Source organism: Oncorhynchus mykiss, chromosome 23 (genome assembly GCF_057628025.1).
Source record: "Oncorhynchus mykiss isolate SJ-2025 chromosome 23, ASM5762802v1, whole genome shotgun sequence".
NCBI classification, from domain to species: Eukaryota; Metazoa; Chordata; class Actinopteri; order Salmoniformes; family Salmonidae; genus Oncorhynchus; species Oncorhynchus mykiss.
The window spans coordinates 4612049-4634705 of NC_143044.1; the positions used below are offsets into that span (position 1 = coordinate 4612049).

Sequence of the window (22657 nt, forward strand, 5' to 3'; positions counted from 1 at the left end):
CTTAACTGTCTTGCCTAGTTAAATAAAATAGAAATAGGTGTATAAACAATGACTATATTCATCTTATAGTATGTTTGTTATTGCCTTGAATTGAATTAGAACATACCGTGTTTTAATGGTGGGACTGCAATTTGCACCACTTCTGTAGAATCACCCATATACAGTGCCTTGCGAAAGTATTCGGCCCCCTTGAAATTTGCGACCTTTTGCCACATTTCAGGCTTCAAACATAAAGATATAAAACTGTATTTTTTTGTGAAGAATCAACAACAAGTGGGACACAATCATGAAGTGGAACGACATTTATTGGATATTTCAAACTTTTTTAACAAATCAAAAACTGAAAAATTGGGCGTGCAAAATTATTCAGCCCCTTTACTTTCAGTGCAGCAAACTCTCTCCAGAAGTTCAGTGAGGATCTCTGAATGATCCAATGTTGACCTAAATGACTAATGATGATAAATACAATCCACCTGTGTGTAATCAAGTCTCCGTATAAATGCACCTGCACTGTGATAGTCTCAGAGGTCCGTTAAAAGCGCAGAGAGCATCATGAAGAACAAGGAACACACCAGACAGGTCCGAGATACTGTTGTGAAGAAGTTTAAAGCCGGATTTGGATACAAAAAGATTTCCCAAGCTTTAAACATCCCAAGGAGCACTGTGCAAGCGATAATATTGAAATGGAAGGAGTATCAGACCACTGCAAATCTACCAAGACCTAGCCATCCCTCTAAACTTTCAGCTCATACAAGGAGAAGACTGATCAGAGATGCAGCCAAGAGGCCCATGATCACTCTGGATGAACTGCAGAGATCCATAGCTGAGGTGGGAGACTCTGTCCATAGGACAACAATCAGTCGTATATTGCACAAATCTGGCCTTTATGGAAGAGTGGCAAGAAGAAAGCCATTTCTTAAAGATATCCATAAAAAGTGTTGTTTAAAGTTTGCCACAAGCCAACTGGGAGACACACCAAACATGTGGAAGAAGGTGCTCTGGTCAGGTGAAACCAAAATTTAACTTTTTGGCAACAATGCAAAACGTTATGTTTGGCGTAAAAGCAACACAGCTCATCACCCTGAACACACCATCCCCACTGTCAAACATGGTGGTGGCAGCATCATGGTTTGGGCCTGCTTTTCTTCAGCAGGGACAGGGAAGATGGTTAAAATTGATGGGAAGATGGATGGAGCCAAATACAGGACCATTCTGGAAGAACCTGATGGAGTCTGCAAAAGACCTGAGACTGGGACGGAGATTTGTCTTCCAACAAGACAATGATCCAAAACATAAAGCAAAATCTACAATGGAATGGTTCAAAAATAAACATATCCCGGTGTTAGAATGGTCGAGTCAAAGTCCAGACCTGAATCCAATCGAGAATCTGTGGAAAGAACTGAAAACTGCTGTTCACAAATGCTCTCCATCCAACCTCACTGATCTCGAGCTGTTTTGCAAGGAGGAATGGGAAAAAAATTCAGTCTCTCGATGTGCAAAACTGATAGAGACATACCCCAAGCGACTTACAGCTGTAATCACAGCAAAAGGTGGCACTACAAAGTATTAACTTAAGGGGGCTGAATAATTTTGCACGCCCAATTATTCAGTTTTTGATTTGTTAAAAAAGTTTGAAATATCCAATAAATGTCGTTCCACTTCATGATTGTGTCCCACCTGTTGTTGATTCGTCACCAAAAAATACAGTTTTATATCTTTATGTTTGAAGCCTGAAATGTGGCAAAAGGTCGCAAAGTTCAAGGGGGCCGAATACTTTCGCAAGGCACTGTACACTTGTGCATGCACATACATACACATCTCAGACTTCAGCTGCAGTCCATGTAACATCTGTGCAGTCACTCACGCAGTCACACACACACACACACACACACACACACACACACACACACACACACACACACACACACACACACACACACACACACACACACACACACACACACTTTTGAGAAGACTGTCCTGTCACATCGGGTCAATCCACCCCACCCTCCCTGAACACACGTTCACAAACATCTTCAGGGCAGAAATTGTTGCAGGCTGTAGAGTGTCAGAGAATGCCTATTTGAATTGAATGCTAAGCCACAGCTGGGTGAGATCTATGGGCAAATCCATGCAGGTCTGAAATTCAGGCAACGTCTCAATACGAAATGCATGGTGAGAAAGAAGAGAGAGAGGACTGACAGCTAACCTCTCAAAGCTCAGACACAGTCTTTATCCAAAAGGATGACAATTCTTTATGTTAAGTGAAAAAGGATTCCCACTCATACTGTCATTTTGCCTGATATAGGTGTTCGCTGAGAGTCCGTCATTAACTAACCTACTTCTCATAGTGGCTCCTTACAGAACACAATCAAAAAAGCTAAACCAGTGACATGATACAAAACAAAGTGAAACTAAAAAGAGTGAAGCCCAAACGTTTCACATGTCCGTGGACATCGGAGTGACACCCAGTAAGCAACCACTGAGTCGAGTATTGTTGAGTGAACATCAGAGAGGAAAAAGCTAAAAACCAACTTAGTAGTAGCTAGTAGTGAGCACCGAGGCAGTGGTAGTGCTGAACCATGTGTGTGTGTGTGTGCACCCCAATGAGAACGTGTGTCAGAGCAATATCCTTGAGCTTGAGGAGGGTTGGCCTTGGCATGACAGTTGATTACCAGCATTGAGCAGTGAACTCTAGGCAGAAAAGTATATTCTACTTTCAGGTCTTAGCTGCTGTTCATTGTTACAATATTAACCTCAAACTGGTAAACACTTCTCCACGAGCTGTGTCCTCTGAGATGACCAATTATGGTTCTATTAGATAATTGTGATGTTGTTTGGAGTGTTAATCCTACACCTGGGTCCCCCAACAGGTGGACAGCGGGACGATTTTGTTTTGGCCCCCCCACGTTTTCTGAGCAAACAATATTGATACTTTTTTTTCATCATTCTTTTTTTAATGTTGGACATAAAGTGATTTTAATTTTGGAAATCTGTTCCAAAGTATTCCCACGCATAATAGAGAGAGATACAGTATGTGATCATTTGCAAATGTAAGCAGGGTTGAAAATAATTATGTTTTAGTCAAACATTGAAATATCTGTTTTCTATCTTATTGCGGTAATTTTGCTTTTCTGTAATCATTTGTAATTATGTTCTGGCCCCCTGAACATGCAATCGAGAAAAAAAGAATCCCGAATCGGCTGAATCTAGTTGATGATCCCTTTACTACACCCTTTGATAAATGTGATATGGAGACACTTAAAATGTGACCAGCAAATTAGTCCTGCTCCCCAGGGAGGAGAACACTATTAGGCTCGGGAACAAAGCCTGTTCAAAACAAACATTTGGAGCTGTGGAATATAACATCCTGAGCTTTTCATTACAGCTATTATGGAATTAATCCGATGCTTAACCATACCAAATATATCATTTATAGAATAGGAATGGAAATGAGCATCAAAGGGGTACTTGATTGAAGTATAATCTGAAAAGCAATTACTCAAGCTATACAACTGTTTTTAGAGAAATTATTTAGAACTTACCAGCAGTTTGGCAGGTAAAATCAATATATTAATGTAGTCTACTTGATTTCCCACAGGAGATCCTTACATTTGGCCGCTCTTTTAAAGTTGAAGAGATACGGTGTGATGAACGATATCAAGCACTCAAGGTAAGTAGCTCAAAAGGAACTTATTTTGAAATTCCTTTTGAAGTCATAGACATACCATAGCTTTTATTTCCTGTACATTTCCACCAAATGATCATTGTATACACCTTACAAATGCTGCCATTAAGTATTTAAATAGTACAAGTACAAGTAATTCCGCCTCCGAAAGAGGTCCAATCTGACAATATGTTCTCTTGAGTACATCTGTCCTCCCCTGCCAGCTGTTCACCAGTGTGTTCGGGGTTGGACCCAAAACAGCTGAGAAGTGGTACCGCAGAGGGCTGCGCTCACTCCAGGAGATTTTGACCGAGCCCAACATCCAGTTGAACAGGATGCAGAGAGCTGGTATAAACAGGAGTGGCACACAACCTCTTCTCTTTCTTTTGATATCACAACATACATGTATATACAGTATATCTTTTGAAACATCCATGATTGTCAACTCGGAAGAGTGGAGGAGAAAGGTAGAGAGGAAAGGCGAGGCGAGTACAGAAGTGGAGGGCAAGTCAGGAGAGAGAAAATAGCATATTTCTTATTGTCACATGAATTTAGAATAATATCTGTAGTCCTTGAACATCAATTAGGTTATATTCTCACTTTTAATTGTATTTTTTGGGGGGGCTCAGAGAGCTTTAGCACTTAGGTGTGCAGTGTTAAATGCATTCCCCATGTATGAGACATTTAATTTGCACATGAGTATGTCATGCAGCATGATACGTTTCATGTAGCTTTACATCAGCACGTTTAAAACATCAAATATATTCCATGTTGAAATCTTCACATTAAACAGCAAAAGTATTCACTAAGTTGATAGGTTATACTCAGGAGAATATTTAACAGCTTTGTGATTCTAGTTCATATTTATTGTTATTTCATTATATATTTGACATGTTATGAACATCCACAAAATTCTTGAATACTTCCAAAATTACAGGTAAATTACTATACTGTACATCCTCCACAATTCTACTGCAGCTATTGCCCACTTCAGACAGACCGATTTTGACATTTTCCCTTCAGGTTTCCTGTATTACAGTGACATCTCCAAGGCTGTCAGTAAAGCCGAGGCCAAAGCTGTTGGATGCATCATCGAAGAGACAGTCCACTGGATCGCACCCGATGCTATACTGGCTCTGACAGGTGGCTTTCGCAGGTACAGTACAACTCATGTCTCAGCTTGTCAGTGTACATGTATTTGAGTGTTTGTAGAGTTTGACATAGTAGGCCAAATACAACACTGTCTGTACAGTATGCAATAGTCTTAGTTCCTTGTTGTTGTCTGATGAATACAACCCCACTGTTGCAGGAATCAAATGACACTTGGAACATTAAATGAACTATATCTCTAATATTATTGAGCCCATTTTAATTTTTTTAAGAATGATACAAACCATGAGCGGGTCCATGACCCTCTAGCTGTCCAATTTATTCTCTCTGACTTTTTCACAAGCACACACACATGCACACGCATGCACGCACACACGCACGCACGCACATACACACACACACACACACACACACACATTACATAGTGGGGATTCCCTAGAGTCTAGGAAATCCCCTCTGTAATTTGTGTGTGTGTGTGCATATTTGTGCGTGCACATGCATGTGTGTGCATGTGCTTGTGAAAAAGTGATAGAGAAATAAATTGGACAGTTCAATCTGCCTTGACTTACTCCAATATCTGTTATGCACAAGGAGTTCATTCTACATACTTTATGACATACATGGTTCGTTAGTTCCTGCCAAGAGAGAAGAGAGAAGAGTGTGTATAGAAGCATCAAGCATATATGGTGCCCTACAGTAATTACTACAGTAGCTACATTCACATAAATTGCTGGCTAGGCGGCTACAAAGGGAGGCTCTTTATGTCAATTTCCGTTGTGCTCTATTTATGTGTAGCACAGTGTGCTTCAGTGAGTTCGGAGCTCTGGGCTCTATGGTGGTGTAAAAATGTGGTGGTGTGGTGTTAAATAATGCAAGAGCAGTCTTCCATAAGGACATGCGCTGCGCTTCTCTTCTCTACGGGAATGACAGGCCTGCTGCTGGTTAGCCAACGGTCAGTAACACTTACAGTTGAAGTCAGAAGTTTACATACACCTAAGCCAAATATATTTAAACTCAGTTTTTCACATTTCCTGACATTTAATCCTAGTAAAAATCCTTGTCTTAAGTCAGTTAGGATCACCACTTTATTTTAAGAATGTGAAATGTCAGAGTAAAAGTAGAGAGAGAATGATTTATTTCAGATGTTATTTATTTCATCACATTCCCAGTGGGTCAGAAGTGTACATACACTCAATTAGTATTTGGTAGCATTGCCTTTAAATTGTTTAACTTGGTTAAAATGTTTCAGGAAGCTTTCCACAAGCTTCCCACAATAAGTTGGGTGAAATGAATCAGGTTTGTAGACCTCCTTGCTCGCATACTCTTTTTCAGTTCTGCCCACATATTTTCTATAGGATTGAGGTGAGGGCTTTGTGATGGCCACTCCAATACCTTGACTTTGTTGTACTTAAGCCATTTTGCCACAACTTTGGAAGTATGCTTGGGGTCATTGTCCATATGGAAGACCCATTTGCGACCAAGCTTTAACTTCCTGACTGATGTCTTGAGATGTTGCTTCAATGTATCCAGATAATTTTCCTACCTCATGATGCCATCTATTTTGTGAAGTGCACCAGTCCCTCCTGCAGCAAAGCACCCCCACAACATGATGCTGCCACCCCCGTGCTTCACGTTGGGATGGTGTTCTTCAGCTTGCAAGCATCCCTCTTTTTCCTCCAAACATAATGATGGTCATTATGGCCAAACAGTTCTATTTCTGTTTCATCAGACCAGTTGACATTTCTCCAAAAAGTACGATCTTTGTCACCAGCTTTTTTTATGGCAGTTTTGGAGCAGTGGCTTCTTCCTTGCTGAGCGGCCTTTCAGGTTATGTCGATATAGGACTTGTTTGACTGTGGCTATATATTATTTTGTACCTGTTTCCTCCAGCATCTTCACAAGGTCATTTGCTGTTGTTCTGGGATTGATTTGCACTTTTCGCACCAAAGTATGTTAATCTCTAGGAGACAGAACACATCTCCTTGCTGAGCGGTATGACGTCTGCGTGGTCCCATGGTGTTTATACTTGTGTACTTTTGTTTGTACAGATGAACATGGTACCTTCAGGCGTTTGGAAATTGCTCCCAAGGATGAACCAGACTTGTGGAGGTCTACAGTTGTTTTTCTGAGGCTTCGGTTGATATTTTTTTATTTTCCCATGATGTCAAGCAAAGAGGCATTGAGTTTGAAGTAAGCTTTGAAATACATCCACAGGTACACCTCCAATTGACTCAAATTATGTCAATTAGCCTATCAGAAGCTTCTAAAGCCAAGACATCATTTTCTGGAATTTTCCAAGCTGTCTAGAGGCACAGTCAACTTAGTGTATGTAAACTTATGACCCATTGGTATTGTGATACAGTGAATTATAAGTGAAATATCTGTCTGTAAACAATTGTTGGAATAATTACTTGTGTCATGCACAAAGTAGATGCCCTAACCGACTTGCCAAATATATAGTTTGTTAACAAGGACTATGTGGAGTGGTTGAAAAACGAGTTTTAATGACTCCAACCTAATCTCCTTGTTCTCTGTTGTCATCACCCCAACCATCTCTCTCTTTTTTTCTCTATATCCCTCTCTCTTTCTCTTTCTCTCTCTCTCATTCTTTCTCTCTCTCTCTCTCTGACAGTACAGTATAGTCCTTGATAATACAGTATAATCCTTTACACACAGTAGGTAAAATTGGTGGAAAGAGAAACACACTGATTTCTTTTTCTTCAAATGTAGTTTTTTTTTCTACTTTTTCTACTTTTTAGGATGTCCCCCCCCCCCCCCCCCAGGCTATTTCTATAAAGATTCCAGTCACCTTACTGTGGATACTTCCCTCAATAATAAATGGTGGAAGTATAGTTCTTTGTAACGCTCTGGGCAGCCACACTAGCATACTGAATCGATTAGCATTTTCGTCCCTCATAGGCCTGTGTACCAATAACCTCTCCGCTCAAGTGTGGTTGATCTTCTGGAAACAGCTGTAAATGTCCCATGACTCTTGCACCCTATGGAGGGATGACAGCTGGAATGATAATTGATTATGTAAATATCGTCTTCACTGGGGGGAAGAGGGGGAGATTAAAAAGTGATTAAAGCATCATGGGTAGTTAACATGATTGGAGTTGAGAGGAGGAACTGTAGCTGATTTATTTTATTGATTTGCAGCTACAAGATGTGTTTATTACCCAGAAAACTGGGGACGTCCTGAGGACATTCAGCGACATTCCCAGTAGGTCTGTAAGGTTCTGCGTTTCTTTTCTTAGTCAACCTTGTGTTCTCTTTCTTTGTGTTCTTGGACTTAGCCCTGTTTCTTTGTGTTCTGGAACGTAGCCCTGTCTTTCATTTTTGTTCATTGATTTCACCTGTGTTCGTTTCTCACCTGGTCTCATCAGCTCCCTAATTAGTTAATTTCTTTCTTTTTGTAGGGTTGTGAGATATTGTTTGTTTTTGACTGCCTACCTGTGTTTGACCATTGCCTGCCTGTGACCACAATTCCTGCCTTCTGTGAAGGCTTAATAAACTTAAAAAACATCTGCCGCTCTCTGCGCATGAATCTACCCTATTTTCTCCCTGAGCATTCATTACAAGGTCTCCTAAGGGTTTCGGCGCAATGTTATTCATGTGAAGTTCTGAGAATGTTCTAAGAACGTTGTGTGATTGTCCGAAGGGGACGTTCTCTGGGGGACCTTTGTCTAGTTCCCAGTATGTCACTGGGGACAACGTCAGGACTATTTTAGTCTGTTAGAAGGACCTTTATTTTACTAGTCCTTAGAACGTCACATGATGGTCCCAAGGAAACATTCTAAGGGGGACCTTTATGACCTGGGAACGTTTTTAGGATGTTTTTGGAACATTGTGTCATGGTCACCTGAACGTCCTTGGACCATCGTGTCATGGTCCCCTGGAGGTTTCGTCTTGCCCTTTAACGTGTATGAACACAAATCGGTGTGACTAGAACACTTCAGCAGAACGTCTAGTTAACGATTGACGCAACAGGCAGCTTTTGAGCGGGTCAATGTTTCTTCATAGAACATTTTTCAGTCTTGACAAGGTTATGTCCTCAATGGGAGCAGTTTATTTTGAGATGTAATGTTCAGACATTCACAGTAGCAACAGCATAGCATAATTCTCATCCACATCGGAAAATGTAGGCTACATTAGTCCTAGCGCTAACTGAGTAAAAATGAGCTGACACAAGCCGTCATATTTAGCCAACTCTCAGCTGATAGAAAGCATAATATGTATTAGCTAATACCAATTACTATTTACAATTCATCACATCATGGGTGAGCTCACAAGTGATTGAAATAATTGAGCAAAATACTTTCTAAAAGTCTCAAGTAATCCCACGGTGGATAGAGTTTGTGCGAGCCACCATGTTTGTTTTTCTGTGTCAACCAAAGATAAGAGGTGACCAGATGAGTTGGGTCTGCTTGCAGTATGCATGTTAAATGTGACGTGGGTGTGTCGTCTACCATCATTCACTTCTGGTAGTTTACTCGAAAGATGAGTGAACCATCCCTTCACTTCATTTTGCTGTAACATCCTTGGTCTGACAGACGTTTACGTGCCACCGAGACCACATTGAATGATGTCAAGAAACATGGCTCCACACATAGCCGGAAAATGACTTACCATTACCTCATCATAATCCATACAACCATAAAAATATATATTTTACACACATCATATGCATCCATTACAATCTATGCAAGAATCGGATAAAATTACTGATGATTTGTCGCCAGATGGTTTGTTTATCTTTCTAATATTGTCGGTAGAGGGAGTAGCTAGGCCTACAACCACTATATCACGTCGGGGACAACTGTTATCAACAAGGTGTTGATTCTGTCAAGAGAGCACTGGACTAGACATATTTGTCCTAACAACTTGGCAGCTCTCTCTTGCTTCCTTGAAAGTGGCAACTGTCTCTCTGTTTCAGCTGCACATGTTTTAGTGAGAGTAATCTCAATCTTGCTTGTAAACTCAGCAAAAAAACAAGCATCCCTTTTCAGGACCCTGTCTTTCAAAGATAATTCGTAACAATCCAAATAACTTGACAGATCTTCATTGTAAAGGGTTTAAACACTGTTTCCCATGCTTGTTCAATGAACCATAAACAATTAATGAACATGCACCTGTGGAACGGTCGTTAAGACACTAACAGCTTACAGACGGTAGGCAATTAAGGTCACAGTTATGAAAACTTAGGACACTAAAGAGGCCTTTCTACTGACTCTGGGAAAATACCAAAAGAATGTGTCCCAGGATCCCTGCTCATCTGCGTGAAAATGCCTTAGGCACACTGCAAGGAGGCATGAAGACTGCAGATGTGGCCAGGGCAATAAATTGCAATGTCCATACTGTGAGACGGGTAAGACAGCGCTACAGGGAGACAGGATGGACAGCTGATCGTCCTCGCAGTGGCAGACCACGTGTAACAATACCTGCACAGGTTCGGTACATCCAAACATCTGCGGGACAGGTACAGGATGGCAACAACAACAACTGCCCGAGTTACACCAGGAACGCACAATCCCTCAATCAGTGCTCAGACTGTCCGCAATAGGCTGAGAGAGGCTGGACTGAGGGCTTGTAGGCCTGTTGTAAGGCAGGTCCTCACCAGACATCACCGGCAACAACACCGCCTATGGGCACAAACCCACCGTCACTGGACCAGACAGGATCGGCAAAAAGTGCTCTTCATTGACGAGTCGCGAGTTTGTCTCACCAGGGGTGATGGTCAGATTTGCGTTTATTGTTGAAGGAATGAGCGTTACACCGAGGTCTGTACTCTGGAGCGGGATCGATTTGGAGGTGGAGGGTCTGTCATGGTCTGGGGCGGTGTATCACAGCATCATCGGATTGAGCTTGTTGTCATTGCAGGCTATCTCAATGCTTTGCGTTAGCGGGAAGACATCCTCCTCCCTCATGTGGTACCCTTCCTGCAGGCTCATCCTGACATGACCCTACAGTATGACAATGCCACCAGCCATACTGCTCCTTCTGTGCTTGATTTCCTGCAAGACAGGAATGTCAGTGTTCTGCCATGGCCAGTGAAGAGCCCGGATCTCAATCCTATTCAGTACATCTGGGACCTGTTGGAATGGAGGGTGAGGGCTAGGGCCATTCCCCTCAGAAATGACCGGGAACTTGCGGGTGCCTTGGTGGAATAGTGGGGTAACATCTCACAGCAAGAACTGGCAAATCTGGTGCAGTCCATGAGGAGGAGCTGCATTGCAGTGCTTAATGCAGCTGGTGGCCACACCAGATACTGACTGTTACTTTTGGTTTTGAACCCCCCCACCCTTTGTTCAGGGACACATTATTCCATTTATGCTAGTCACATGTCTGTGGAACTTGTTCAGTATGTGTCTCAGTTGTTGAATCTTGTTATGTTCATACAAATATTTACACATGTTAAGTTTGCTGAAAAAAACGCAGTTGACAATGAGAGGACGTTTCTTTTTTTGATGAGTTTAGTTGCAGTATTCTCTCTTCGTTTATGACAGCCTACAGCGAAGTGTTCATTACTGACACATTTGTAACAGTGCCCATTTCTTCCATCAGGGTTGGACTCTTCACACTGTTGACAGCATCTTGGTTTGCTTTTACCATCACCACCATCAGAGTATATTATTTTGTACGTGGCTGGAGTGGTACTTCCCTATCCTTGTCCTATTGGTCTGAGAAAGGCTGGCTACTTCTGTGGTGAGGTATTGAAGAGTATCACAGATGGCTTTGTTTCCAGCTTTAAGCTTCCCAATCAGTGTATTTATTTTAGGTGCGTGACCATTCTCCTTCCTAAGACCACTGGCCTGTTCTGTGCAATCTTTCTCCTCTTCCTGAACTGCAACTACTTTAGCTTCTTTGCTCTTCAATAAGGCTGACATCTTGATGTTCTTTTCCATCTCCAGACTGTAGACAGTATTCATCTTCTCCAGTAATGTCTCGTCCTTCACATTTGGGTCCTGTAAGCAAGGCTTGAGATCTCCAGATATGACGTCATCTTGGAGACCTGTCATCACTGTCTGCAAAAACTGTGTTTGAGTTGTACTGAAATCCAGCTTTAGCTCGTTCTGATGCAAAGAAGACTTTCTGTCTGATGCCCATTGTATGCACTAAGAACTGAATAGGTGTTTCTGTGGGTTCTTGAGTTCTAAGTATTTGTCTCAATGTGTTCAGTGTCAACTCAGTTCTGCTTTCTAGGTAGCATTTCAGTTTAACCTCTGGAGCGATCGACTGAATGACAGCTTCAACAATTTCACCTTCAACAGATTTTTTTCAGATCTTTCAATCTGCATCTCAAGACTGTTGAAGTTCAATGTATCCTTCTGGCCAACTTCACCAATCTGACTACTGATTCAGAACTATTTTATGTACGTGGGGTGTACACCTGCACTCGTCTGGGGTTATTATCTGACTCAATTGCACTGGCTGGTTTGTGAGAAGAAATGCCTGTAGCAGTAGTACTATCATCCACCACAAGAGGGCGTCAACCACAACCGGCTGCCCATGATCCCCATCCTGATGTACTGATGCATCTTCAACAACATCACCCACGTTTCCCAAGCTGTCAATCTGATAATTTACTGCCAAAAGCACTGCAAGTCCATGATATTTCACCTGAGTAACCTCTTCTCCCGAGTGGCTCAGCGGTCTAAGGCACTGCTTCTCTGTCCAAGCGGTCCCAGTGGTCAACAGTCCCTGGTTTTGAATCCAGGCTGTATCATGTCCGGCCATGATTGGGAGTCCCAATTGCGTCATCAGGGTTTGGCTGAGGTAGGCCGTCATTGTAAATAAGATTTTGTTCTTAACTGACTTTCCTGGTTCAATGAAAGATACATCTCTCTCTAAGTACTGAATCATAGCTCTTCTCAAACAAATTAGATGAATTTGCAATGTCCTCACAAATTTTTAGTTTCAGATTCTCGCATATTTTCTTTCAGCTCACTCACTCAGGCAATTTCTTCTCAATTTCAACTACAACATTTTCCCTTTCTGATTACATTTTTATCCTTTACTTGGATTGTTCACAGCTAGAAAACAAGAGTACATCAACTAACGGTTGGTAGTTTCTCTCTCCTCCCTGCAACAAATCCGCCACAGGATCATGCTTGCTAGCTAGCTATGTATTTCTTCCCATTGCAGTCTTCTCTTGTAGATATTTGAACATTTTCACGTCTTGATTTTTGTTTTAGACCGGAAACACCCTTGAAATGACTGACAACTACAGTCCATCTTTGTTTTGGCAACTTTATATGAGGGGCTTGGTTAAATTACTACATCTTTTGTTTTAGTAGTGTAGGTCTTCTATGATAGCAATCACGGAACTGACTGACCTCTTGCATGATGGAATTCTCAACTTGATGTTCTTTTTTGAAGAGACAGTGTACAATTTCCAATGCATTACATCTCAATAGGAAAACAGTGCTTTCACAATTAATTAACAGAATATTCCAATATATTACTTTTACAGGTATTTTACTCAACATTTTAGCTTCTTATAATAACAAATGTCTTTACGGAGTCACGTTAGTTTCTACAGGGTCACATTAGTTTCCAGGGTAAAACATACAGTAAACAAACCATCTGTGGAAACACATCATCAGTATCACCACACTGGCAGCCAATCACATCATTTCACCCCTCTTGGCCCTGCTGTTGGCTTTGACTAGTCCCAGTCTGGAGTGCAAAGCCCCTGGCCATCTCCCTCTGAAGCAGAGTGCTCCAAACTTTTTCTGACAGAGGAGCTGGTGGGAGACATAGTGGAGGAGACCAATCACATACCTTGGAGCTACAGGAGAAGAGAGAGCCACAGGGGTGGACCACCTGACGGGAGAGTGTGCGCTTAGCTATAATTACAAAATGGGGGCAGTGGATAAGGCAGACATGATAAACAGCTTTGTGTGTGTGTGTGTGTGTGTGTGTGTGTGTGTGTGTGTGTGTGTGTGTGTGTGTGTGTGTGTGTGTGTGTGTGTGTGTGTGTGTGTGTGTGTGTGTGTGTGTGTGTGGTTTCTGAAAGTACAGAATAAAGAGGAATTATTGCTAATTAGAATAAAATATCAAGATATAGAAATAAAACAATATTACAAGTACGAACAGTGTAGGGCAGGACAGATCTATGCAGGCCAAATTAATACACAGGCTAATGCAATGGTCACGGTAAGACCAGGGTAGCTTCAAATAATGTGTTTATGATGCTTTCCGGACAACTGGGAACTCAGAAAAGTACGGTCAAATCATGATGTCTGCGATCTTCAGGTCGGAAAGTTGGAGCTCTAGACAGAGGCCTGAGTTCCCTTTTGGAATTCCGAGTTTTCCCAGTTGGAGCTAGTTTTTTCCAGAGTTCCTAGTTGTCTTGAACGCACTGAAGTCGGAAGTCAGAGTTCCCAGTTGTTTTGAAAGCGGCAATAGGATACAACACAAGCTAATGCTGCATTGACGCCATTAGCATTGTTTAACAGAACTAATTATTTTATTTTTTTACTACATAAGCACAATTGAGTATAACACCATAAAGGTTATGAAATCAGTACCTTGTGTGTCCGCTGTTATAAAGGAATACATTATGCCCTATACATAAATATGGTGTGCTACAGTAAAAATGACAACACAATATACATAAATTGTATTATGATAATGTAATAAGGCACTTTGATAGAAACACACACAGTAATTATTAGTAAGGAAAACGACAATGAAGGCAATACAGGCGCCAACTGGAAAATGCACTAGGAGGAAAAGTTCTGCCAGATTCTGTTCTGACTGAAGCACTGGTGGAGTACTTCGTCCGTCATCGAAGAGAAAAATTTGTCTGGCTCATCTAGATAATTCTCACCCTACATTAGCATAGCAAGCCTAAAATGTAAATGATCCGCCACAATGAAATGGGCTTCTTTTATGTGAATTAATGAGGAGGCAGAACATACCTCAATTCAAACTGCTGTTAGAAGATCATGGGAATTGACAAGTTGAACATAGCCAATAGATAATTAACAGAGAGCGTGCCTTGGTTTTAGGGCAGTCCTGTTGTGTAACAATCTCATTTTGGAACTCACATATGAATAGAATAGTTCCAAATTTGTCCCGGGGACATCCCCGAGGACGTTTTAGGATGTTCTTGGGAGGTTGTGTCATGTTTCCCTGAATGTTCTTGGGAAGCAGTGTCATGGTCCCCTGTATTTTTTGTGGTAATTTTTACCCCCTTTTTCTCCCCAAATTCGTGATTATGATCTTGTCTCATCGCTGCAACTCCCCAACGGGCTCAGGACAGGCGAAGGTCGAGTCATGTGTCCTCCGGAACATGACCCGCCAAGCCACGCTTCTTAACACCTGCTCGCTTAACCTGGAAGCTAGCTGCACCAATGTGTCGGAGGAAACAGTGTTCAACTGACGACCGAAGTCAGCCTGCAGGCACCCGGCCTGCCACAAGGAGTCGCTAGAGAGCAATGAGCCAAGAAAAAACTAACTTCCGAGGTACCTTATTGTTTTTATATACCGGTTGCCAACACAGAAAGGCAAGGAACTACACATGTAAATTGAAAATGTTGCTTTAAGAAATAAATTCATAATAAATACATTCCGCCAGAAAAGGTAGTCCGGTCAAAAGTCTTATTGCTAGACTGGCTGCATTGCAACATAACCACAGGCTAGCTCGCAGGCTTACATTAAATGTATGCAAAAACCGAGCATTAGCGCTACTTCTAGAGTGACAAAGACATGGCAATTATTTATTAATGTTGATCTGGATGAAAAATTGTCCCATGTTATCATTTGTTGATGGCTTCCCCATGTAATGGTTTGTTTTTGGTGCCACGCTGCTGGAAATGAATGCGGTTATTTTAGCTGGGGGAGCTGCTGCTGTGTTGTCAGAGAACAGTAAGTGCTCCACCACCTCCTCGCTTCCAGATTTGGCCTCCGGTAATTTTGAAGATGTTGAGTATCTGTGTCCTATGACAGACAATATTTCTCATGCCTCTAGTCAAGCTTCCAGCAGTTTCTGGATCATGGTGGTTCGGAAGCAGTGGTTTATTTAAATCTGCGAAGAGACAGCTTTTTTTTGCAGTCTTTGGCAGCATTGTTGCTTGTTGTGAATTCGTGTCCTTTTGTATACTCCATGCCAGACTGAGAGGGGCGTCGTTGATATGTCAGTTCAAACGAGCACTGTGTCCAGCGTAGCTGCTAATTGCATATTCTTCGCTGTTCATGTTTCTCACTGAACTATAAAAGCCCCGTAGGATGATGTTCAGCTCAGTTTTTGTTGTATTCCCAAACTCACAATGTATCCCTTTTTTCTAAACGCTTATTTTCTACATTGGCGTGTTGAACTATTGTTGATGCAGGCATTTTATTGAGGTGAAAATGTGCAATGATATCAAGGTGAAAAGGATAAACATCATAGTCATGATACAGTCTCACATACTGTACATACGGCTTAATGCTGTTATAGCCAATCAGCATCCAGTATCCAAACTACCCAGTTTATAATACATAATAATTATTGTATGAATAAACATACAGAATCTAATCATTTATGTCAAAGTGTGCTAAATATGTAAGTTAAAAGCACTCTTTGTGTGTAAAGAGCTGTGACTGGATCAGTGGTTCACCAATCAGAGCCTTGATGGGCTTGGCAACAGTATCAAGGAGTGATGTGTTAGGAAACTACGGTGCACGTGCCCTGGGTAGAACATTCTGTTTGTTTGTTGGGAGAAGGTTTCTTTGCGACCATCAGGTGACATCCCCGGGACAAACCTGGAACTAGACAAAAACCTTCATTACACAAAATCCCAAAACCTTGAGGGAGCCTGCAAGGGACCATGATCCAACATCCCAAGAAAGTCCTAAATATGTCCTCAGGGATGTCCCCGGGACAAACCGAGAACTAGACAAAACCTTCAGGGGACCATGACACAACTTTCCAAGAATGTCCTAAAATCGTCCTTGGGGATGTTCCTTGGGACCAACCGGGAACTAGACAAAATCTCCAAGGGACCATGACACAACATCCTGATGACTTTAAGTGACCATTTCGTAATATCCCGGGACGCCACAACGACTCATTATTGTTTGCAGGGTATGAGGAAGAGATTTCAAGTATTCAAAGCTCAAAGCAGCCAGACCTGGGTGACCTTTTTACCTGCCTGGATTGTCGGGTGGGCAGGGTTTGCACTTTTGGGACTTTTCTATTGGTTCCATTGCAAGCTGAAGCAAGCACATCTAAATTATTTCCAGTTGTATTTGAACTCAGGTCTGGAAGTAGTTCAAAAAGCAAATACCATAATCTAATTTACATCATGACTGGTTGCTATAGAGTTGTTCTTCGAGCCAGGTGACCCCCTGAAGTTCATAATCGAACCATCGACTGGCGAGAGAACATGCACATCGCCATGGAGATATTCTCAGGGTTGATGAAACACCTTTGCAGTGGAGACCTATTATACCAAAACTAAATGTTATTATATCATTCAAATGTTCTTAACAGTGAGGGGCTCTCCACTCATCCTCCTCTACATCACATAAAGGTGATAATAATGTAATAGCAAAATATAACGTTACTGTAAGACAAAAAACATCACCTAATTTCTTATGAGATTATAGGATGGTTGTGCGAATGGTCACATTTTTCTCTAATAGGGCCAAAACTCAACAGCACTCACCCCTAGGCAAAATATGTGCTTTGCTAAAAAAATCTAAACAACACTGTACATAACTCAAGAAGAATGGTTGGCATGCAGATTCTGCATGGAAGTTTCACTGGTATAATTTGAATAATTATCAATCATGATTGACAGTGAGAAATGTGAATGGAGGGTGACCACAAATGTGACTGACTGCCTCAATTCGGTCTTATGTAGAAAATTTGAAATTGTGTTTTTTATATTGGATAAAAGTAGAGACTCCAAGCTATACAATTGTATATCATACATTGCAGTTGAGGAACAATGGGGAAGTAATTTTGCTTTGAAACTTGGAACCACACTTTGGATGGAACCCCACTTTTCCAGTAGGTGTCCCAAAATTTGGTACACCTACTGGAGAGCTCTTCTTTGTCTACACCCATTCAGCATCGTTCACACCCTCTTAAGCCCTAGCCCTCCCATCTCTTTAAGGATTCACATGTGAGGCCACATGGTAAACACATGCTATATCAAATCAAATGTATGTTTATTTGTCACATGCACAGGATATAGAAGGTGTAAACGTTACAGTGAAGTGGTTACTTGCATTGTAGCAATTTCAAAAACAGAAAGTGTCGAGAAAAATATGTAATAAATATTTTATCATTACTAGATGATGCGTACCCAACACACTTGTCTAAATTGATGGGTGATGTGAAGGAAATTCTATAACCACCCCCCAGCCACATCTAGCTGGGTGGATGGGTCACGATTGGCAGACTTGGAAAAACATCTTGTTTGGCCAGCATTGTGTCAAGTCACGCCGGTCCACACTGACCGTGGTGGGTGCAGAAAGTAGCCCATCACTTTTTCCAATTGATCTGTCGATAGCGGCTGCTAAATTCTGGGCATCAATGTTGTTGCGAAACGGCGCGGTAGAAAGGACTGTCAACACATACTGAACACCTCATGTTATAGACAGAAGCATGCTACATGGCAGACTAATTCAAACTCATCTCCCGGCATGTCCTGCCCATCCATTATCTCAGCCAGTCATGGCTAGCGGGAAGGTTCCTTTCTTTTTCTGTGGCTAAACCTACTAGGCTCGTAATTTAACAATTTGATTCATATTTATGGATGACATACAAGTTTGTTATTAAGGCACATGAAAGTTCATATGTTCCAGAAGACAATTCAAATGCCACAAATGCCAGGGGGTGGGAGGGGGTGGAACGGGGCGGTTACCTTTGGAAACGCAGCCTCTGTCTAAAATAAAATCTCCACCTAGCATAGATAATAATAATTTGCCATTCAAAGTTTCTGAGAATCTGCACTCCTGCACAATCTATAGCCCATAGCCTTGATGACACTTCAGTTGGAGAAGTTTGTGAGGATTTGTTGGCATTAGTGATTTGATGCTTGTGACGTTCACCTTTATGGAGAGGACAGCTGTGGAAGGAGGGTAACAAGGAAGATTAAAAAGAGATACAGAAAAAGCTGTCTGCCACTTCAGAGTGTGAAAAGACTGAGGTGTCAATAAGGTGCTGTGTTTATTTGCAGTGATGTTATCACAGATCCCAGCCATGACATTTCTTTTTTGTCAATGACTTTTTCACTTAAAAAATGCATTAGCTCAACTTGCTCCATTGAACTGCAACTTTCTCTGTATTGTGGAATCGTATAGGAAGCATTTGAATTATTTATAGTGTTTGTAGAGTTCTCCCTGGCATCCTAAGAATGTTTTTGAGGATAAGTCATCACTTAAATCCTTTGCCAATTTTGTGATACATTTTTGGGAAATAACATATTGCTAGATGCAATTATGCCTATCCTTAAGGATACTGACAGCATGTGGACTCACCCACTACAGTATGTTCAGGTGTATCATCTTAGCCAACAAAACTGTTCCCCAAGATCCTCAAGAATATAGGAGCTGTTAATGAAAACACATTAAAGAATCAGGAAAGTATTATGATTTTCTAGCTGCCATACCGTAGCTAACTTATTAAAATGTGTTTTTTAATAAGATTCTAAGCACAGCCAAACAACCGACAAATCTATTATTCATCCGTGTCGCCCCTGTCATTTACTTGTAAATATCCATTTATATTTTATATGTTCTGCACAATAATATTACAGTTTTTCCCAATATAATAATGTTATAAGCTGTATGTACAGAAACTACAGATCAGGTATACAGCACACAGTAGTAGATGTAGTTGTCTCAGAAACTGTTGTTGCTTAGGCCGGATAACTTGAACACAGCCATGGTGTCACGGCTGATGAAAGGAGAGGACCAGGGTGCAGCGTGGGGAGCGTACATGATCTTTTATTTAAGAAGGACGCCAACAAAACAATAAACAATACAAAACCAAACCGTGAAGCTCAACGGCAAAGTGCCATAAAGAAAGTCAACCTCCCACAAACACAGGTGGGAAAAAGGGTACCTAAGTATGGTTCCCAATCAGAGACAACGATAGACAGCTGTCCCTGATTGCGAACCATACCCGGCCAAACACAAAGACATGGAAAACATAGAACACAAAACATAGAATGCCCACCCCAACTCAAGCCCCGACCAAACCAAAATAGAGACATAAAAGGATCTCTAAGGTCAGGGCGTGACACATGGTTTATGGGTACAGCCTTTAACCAGGGCCTTTAAAACCAGGGTTTATTCAGAAGTATCTGCCGACTGTAGACGAAAGAAAGCCTCTAAACTGATGCCATGACTCAGTGACTGTACTGTAAAAGCTGCCTCTCCTTGGTAATGGAGCTTTCATCCCATTTTAGCAACCTGGACTCAGGGGTAGACGTAACATAGTAAATGGAAATCCATCTCTCTCCATTCAGTATGATATTTTACGTTTCATATGGTATGTATTCATTTGTGGATGTCCATCATCCATTTCGTATGAAATGTTACAAATTACAATTTGTTATGGCTAACCTTTGGCTAGGTGGCTAACGCCAACGTTAGCTAGGTGGCTGACGTTAGCTAGAGTTAGGGGTTATGGTTAGGTTTATGGTTATGTAGTGAGGTAATATTTGATATGCATTTTTTATAGATAACACTATGCAATGAATATGATCAAAGTCTTTTCAACTGAATATCTGACTCCATTTAACATTATAGAAAAACCATGTGCAATCAAGTATTATGCGTTTAGCTGACTAAGATCAAGGAATATTCATAAGAAGTGAATATCAAAGCAAATGTTATTTATTCACTTTGTAAAATGTATTAAATCACATACAAGGCATAACGCTTAAGATACGAAGAATTAACAAGCATTAACAAGAGTTTCCAGGCAAAGCAGGAACAACAAGATGCCTAGAAGCCTAGGAAATGAGAAAAATACTATCCAACCTTTCTTCAATGGACAATATACAGGATAAGAGAACCACAGACCTTCATTTCATTTTTAACTTCTGAAAACCAACCACTATTTATCAATCAAATGATACCAAGTTTACAGTAACCTGATCATCCAGGCCCAATCTCTACAGGATGTCATAGGCTTATGTGAGGGAGACCAATGTAAATAAGAAAAAATGCCTGAGAGGACAATAAATCCCTTTGCGTGAAGTAATTTAAAATGTACCCTGTACAGATTCAAGTTACCACAGAGATCCATATAGATGGCATCAGTCAGGCCGACGTGATTCCCTTTTATCGTTGAGCCGAAGCAAAGAAATTCATCCCAGGACTCCATAGTGTCAGTGATTAGATCAAACGCTAGAAAAATACTTAATAGCAATAGGTTGAGTCAGAAAAAGTCCAAATCTGAAATCAAAGTAATCTTTGTCATGCAAGGGAAAATAGTCAATCATCATTATAACAACAAGCGAACAAATGTAAACATAGGACACTCCTATCAAATATCTTAGACCATCCCGTGGAGCTTATCAAAAAACAGCCACCCGGCTAGCCACTGGCTAGCAGAGGGGTGGGACAAAACTCATAACTCACACATATCTTCACATATACAATGGACTTGGCCATATGAACAATACGCATAGGAATAAAAATCACACTCAACTGATTACCACACAACAATAAAAGGGTTAAATGTTATAAACATATGTTTGAGACTACATTGTCTCAGCCTACCCGGCTATGTTAGAATTACAGTTAGACAGAGCGTCTGAGCTCCAGGCAACTGCATTTTGAGTTGTAAACATTGGGGTGAATCTGCACCATTTCTCAAACAAGTCAGGATATTTATTCCCCGCTCACACCACGCATTGAGAGGATGTTTATACATTGTAATCACAAATGTTTAAACCTGTCCTATGCGCAACCAAGACAACCACAGCATAATAAACACCCACGTTTCCAAAAAACACTGCGGTTAGTCCAATGATCACATTGTCATTTAAAACGTGCTGTTCATGCTAACAAGGAATGGTTCATGAATTACAGTGACTTCACACCTTTTGACTTTACCAACACTTTGTTGAGTTTACAGCCTGAATTTAAAATGGATTAAATAGAGATTTTTGGTCACTGGCCTACACACTATAATGTAGGCTAACGCAAGTTTGTACATCGTGCTGTTCCGTACAGTTGACCTTATTTTAGCGCCCCAAAAACACAATACTTCCAGGTCAACTGTAATATGAATACCATTGTAAAGCACAATTTCTCCCCTTTCCAGCAAAATCAATGACGAGACCTTCATGCTGCCCGTCTCTGCATGATTGAAGGCAATGGAGCTACATCTGGTCTTTTTAAAAATGGCTGGTTGGAAAGAGAAAGCTACTGCATCATAGTGAAAGGGGGAGGTAGTGTGGTGAAATGGCTTTTTTCACCCGAATTTGCCAACTTATCACCTCAAATGTAAATGAAACATTCTAAAGAGTTTATATAATGTCTCATTACATACCTATTTGAAAGTTTGTGTAGGGTTTTTAGGGTGGCGCTAAATTTATCTTCACAATTAAACTGTGGCTGTCACGGTTTTTGAGAGTCATGATGACTCGCAGTGATAAGCCGAAAAATTAACAATTGATTAAATTAACTATTGATGAACTCACAAGTAATTTACACTCACCATTGATAATTTATTGTGTTTAATCTGCGAGAGAAGCGTTACACCTGCTGCAAACAGGCTGTATGGCACAGAATTCGTTGAATAATGCGTGCTGTACGTTACGGGACACGCCACACTTTAACGTACAGCGTCATTCTTTTCAACTTTTCTCCAATAATATTGGCCATTACCATGTCAATCAACGTTGAATCGAAACTTAGTTCACA

General features: G+C 41.1%; 1 protein-coding gene across 2 annotated transcripts in view; it reads left to right on the top strand.

Annotated features, from left to right (window-relative positions):
• The window catches only part of tdt (terminal deoxynucleotidyl transferase), a 141048-nt gene that overhangs the window by 37490 nt on the left and 80901 nt on the right, over window positions 1-22657 (top strand). For both annotated transcript variants that reach the window (XM_021580065.3, NM_001124706.1), the window contains 3 exon segments: window positions 3602-3673; window positions 3892-4015; window positions 4691-4823. In XM_021580065.3, coding sequence (XP_021435740.1) covers window positions 3602-3673; window positions 3892-4015; window positions 4691-4823 — 329 coding nt within the window.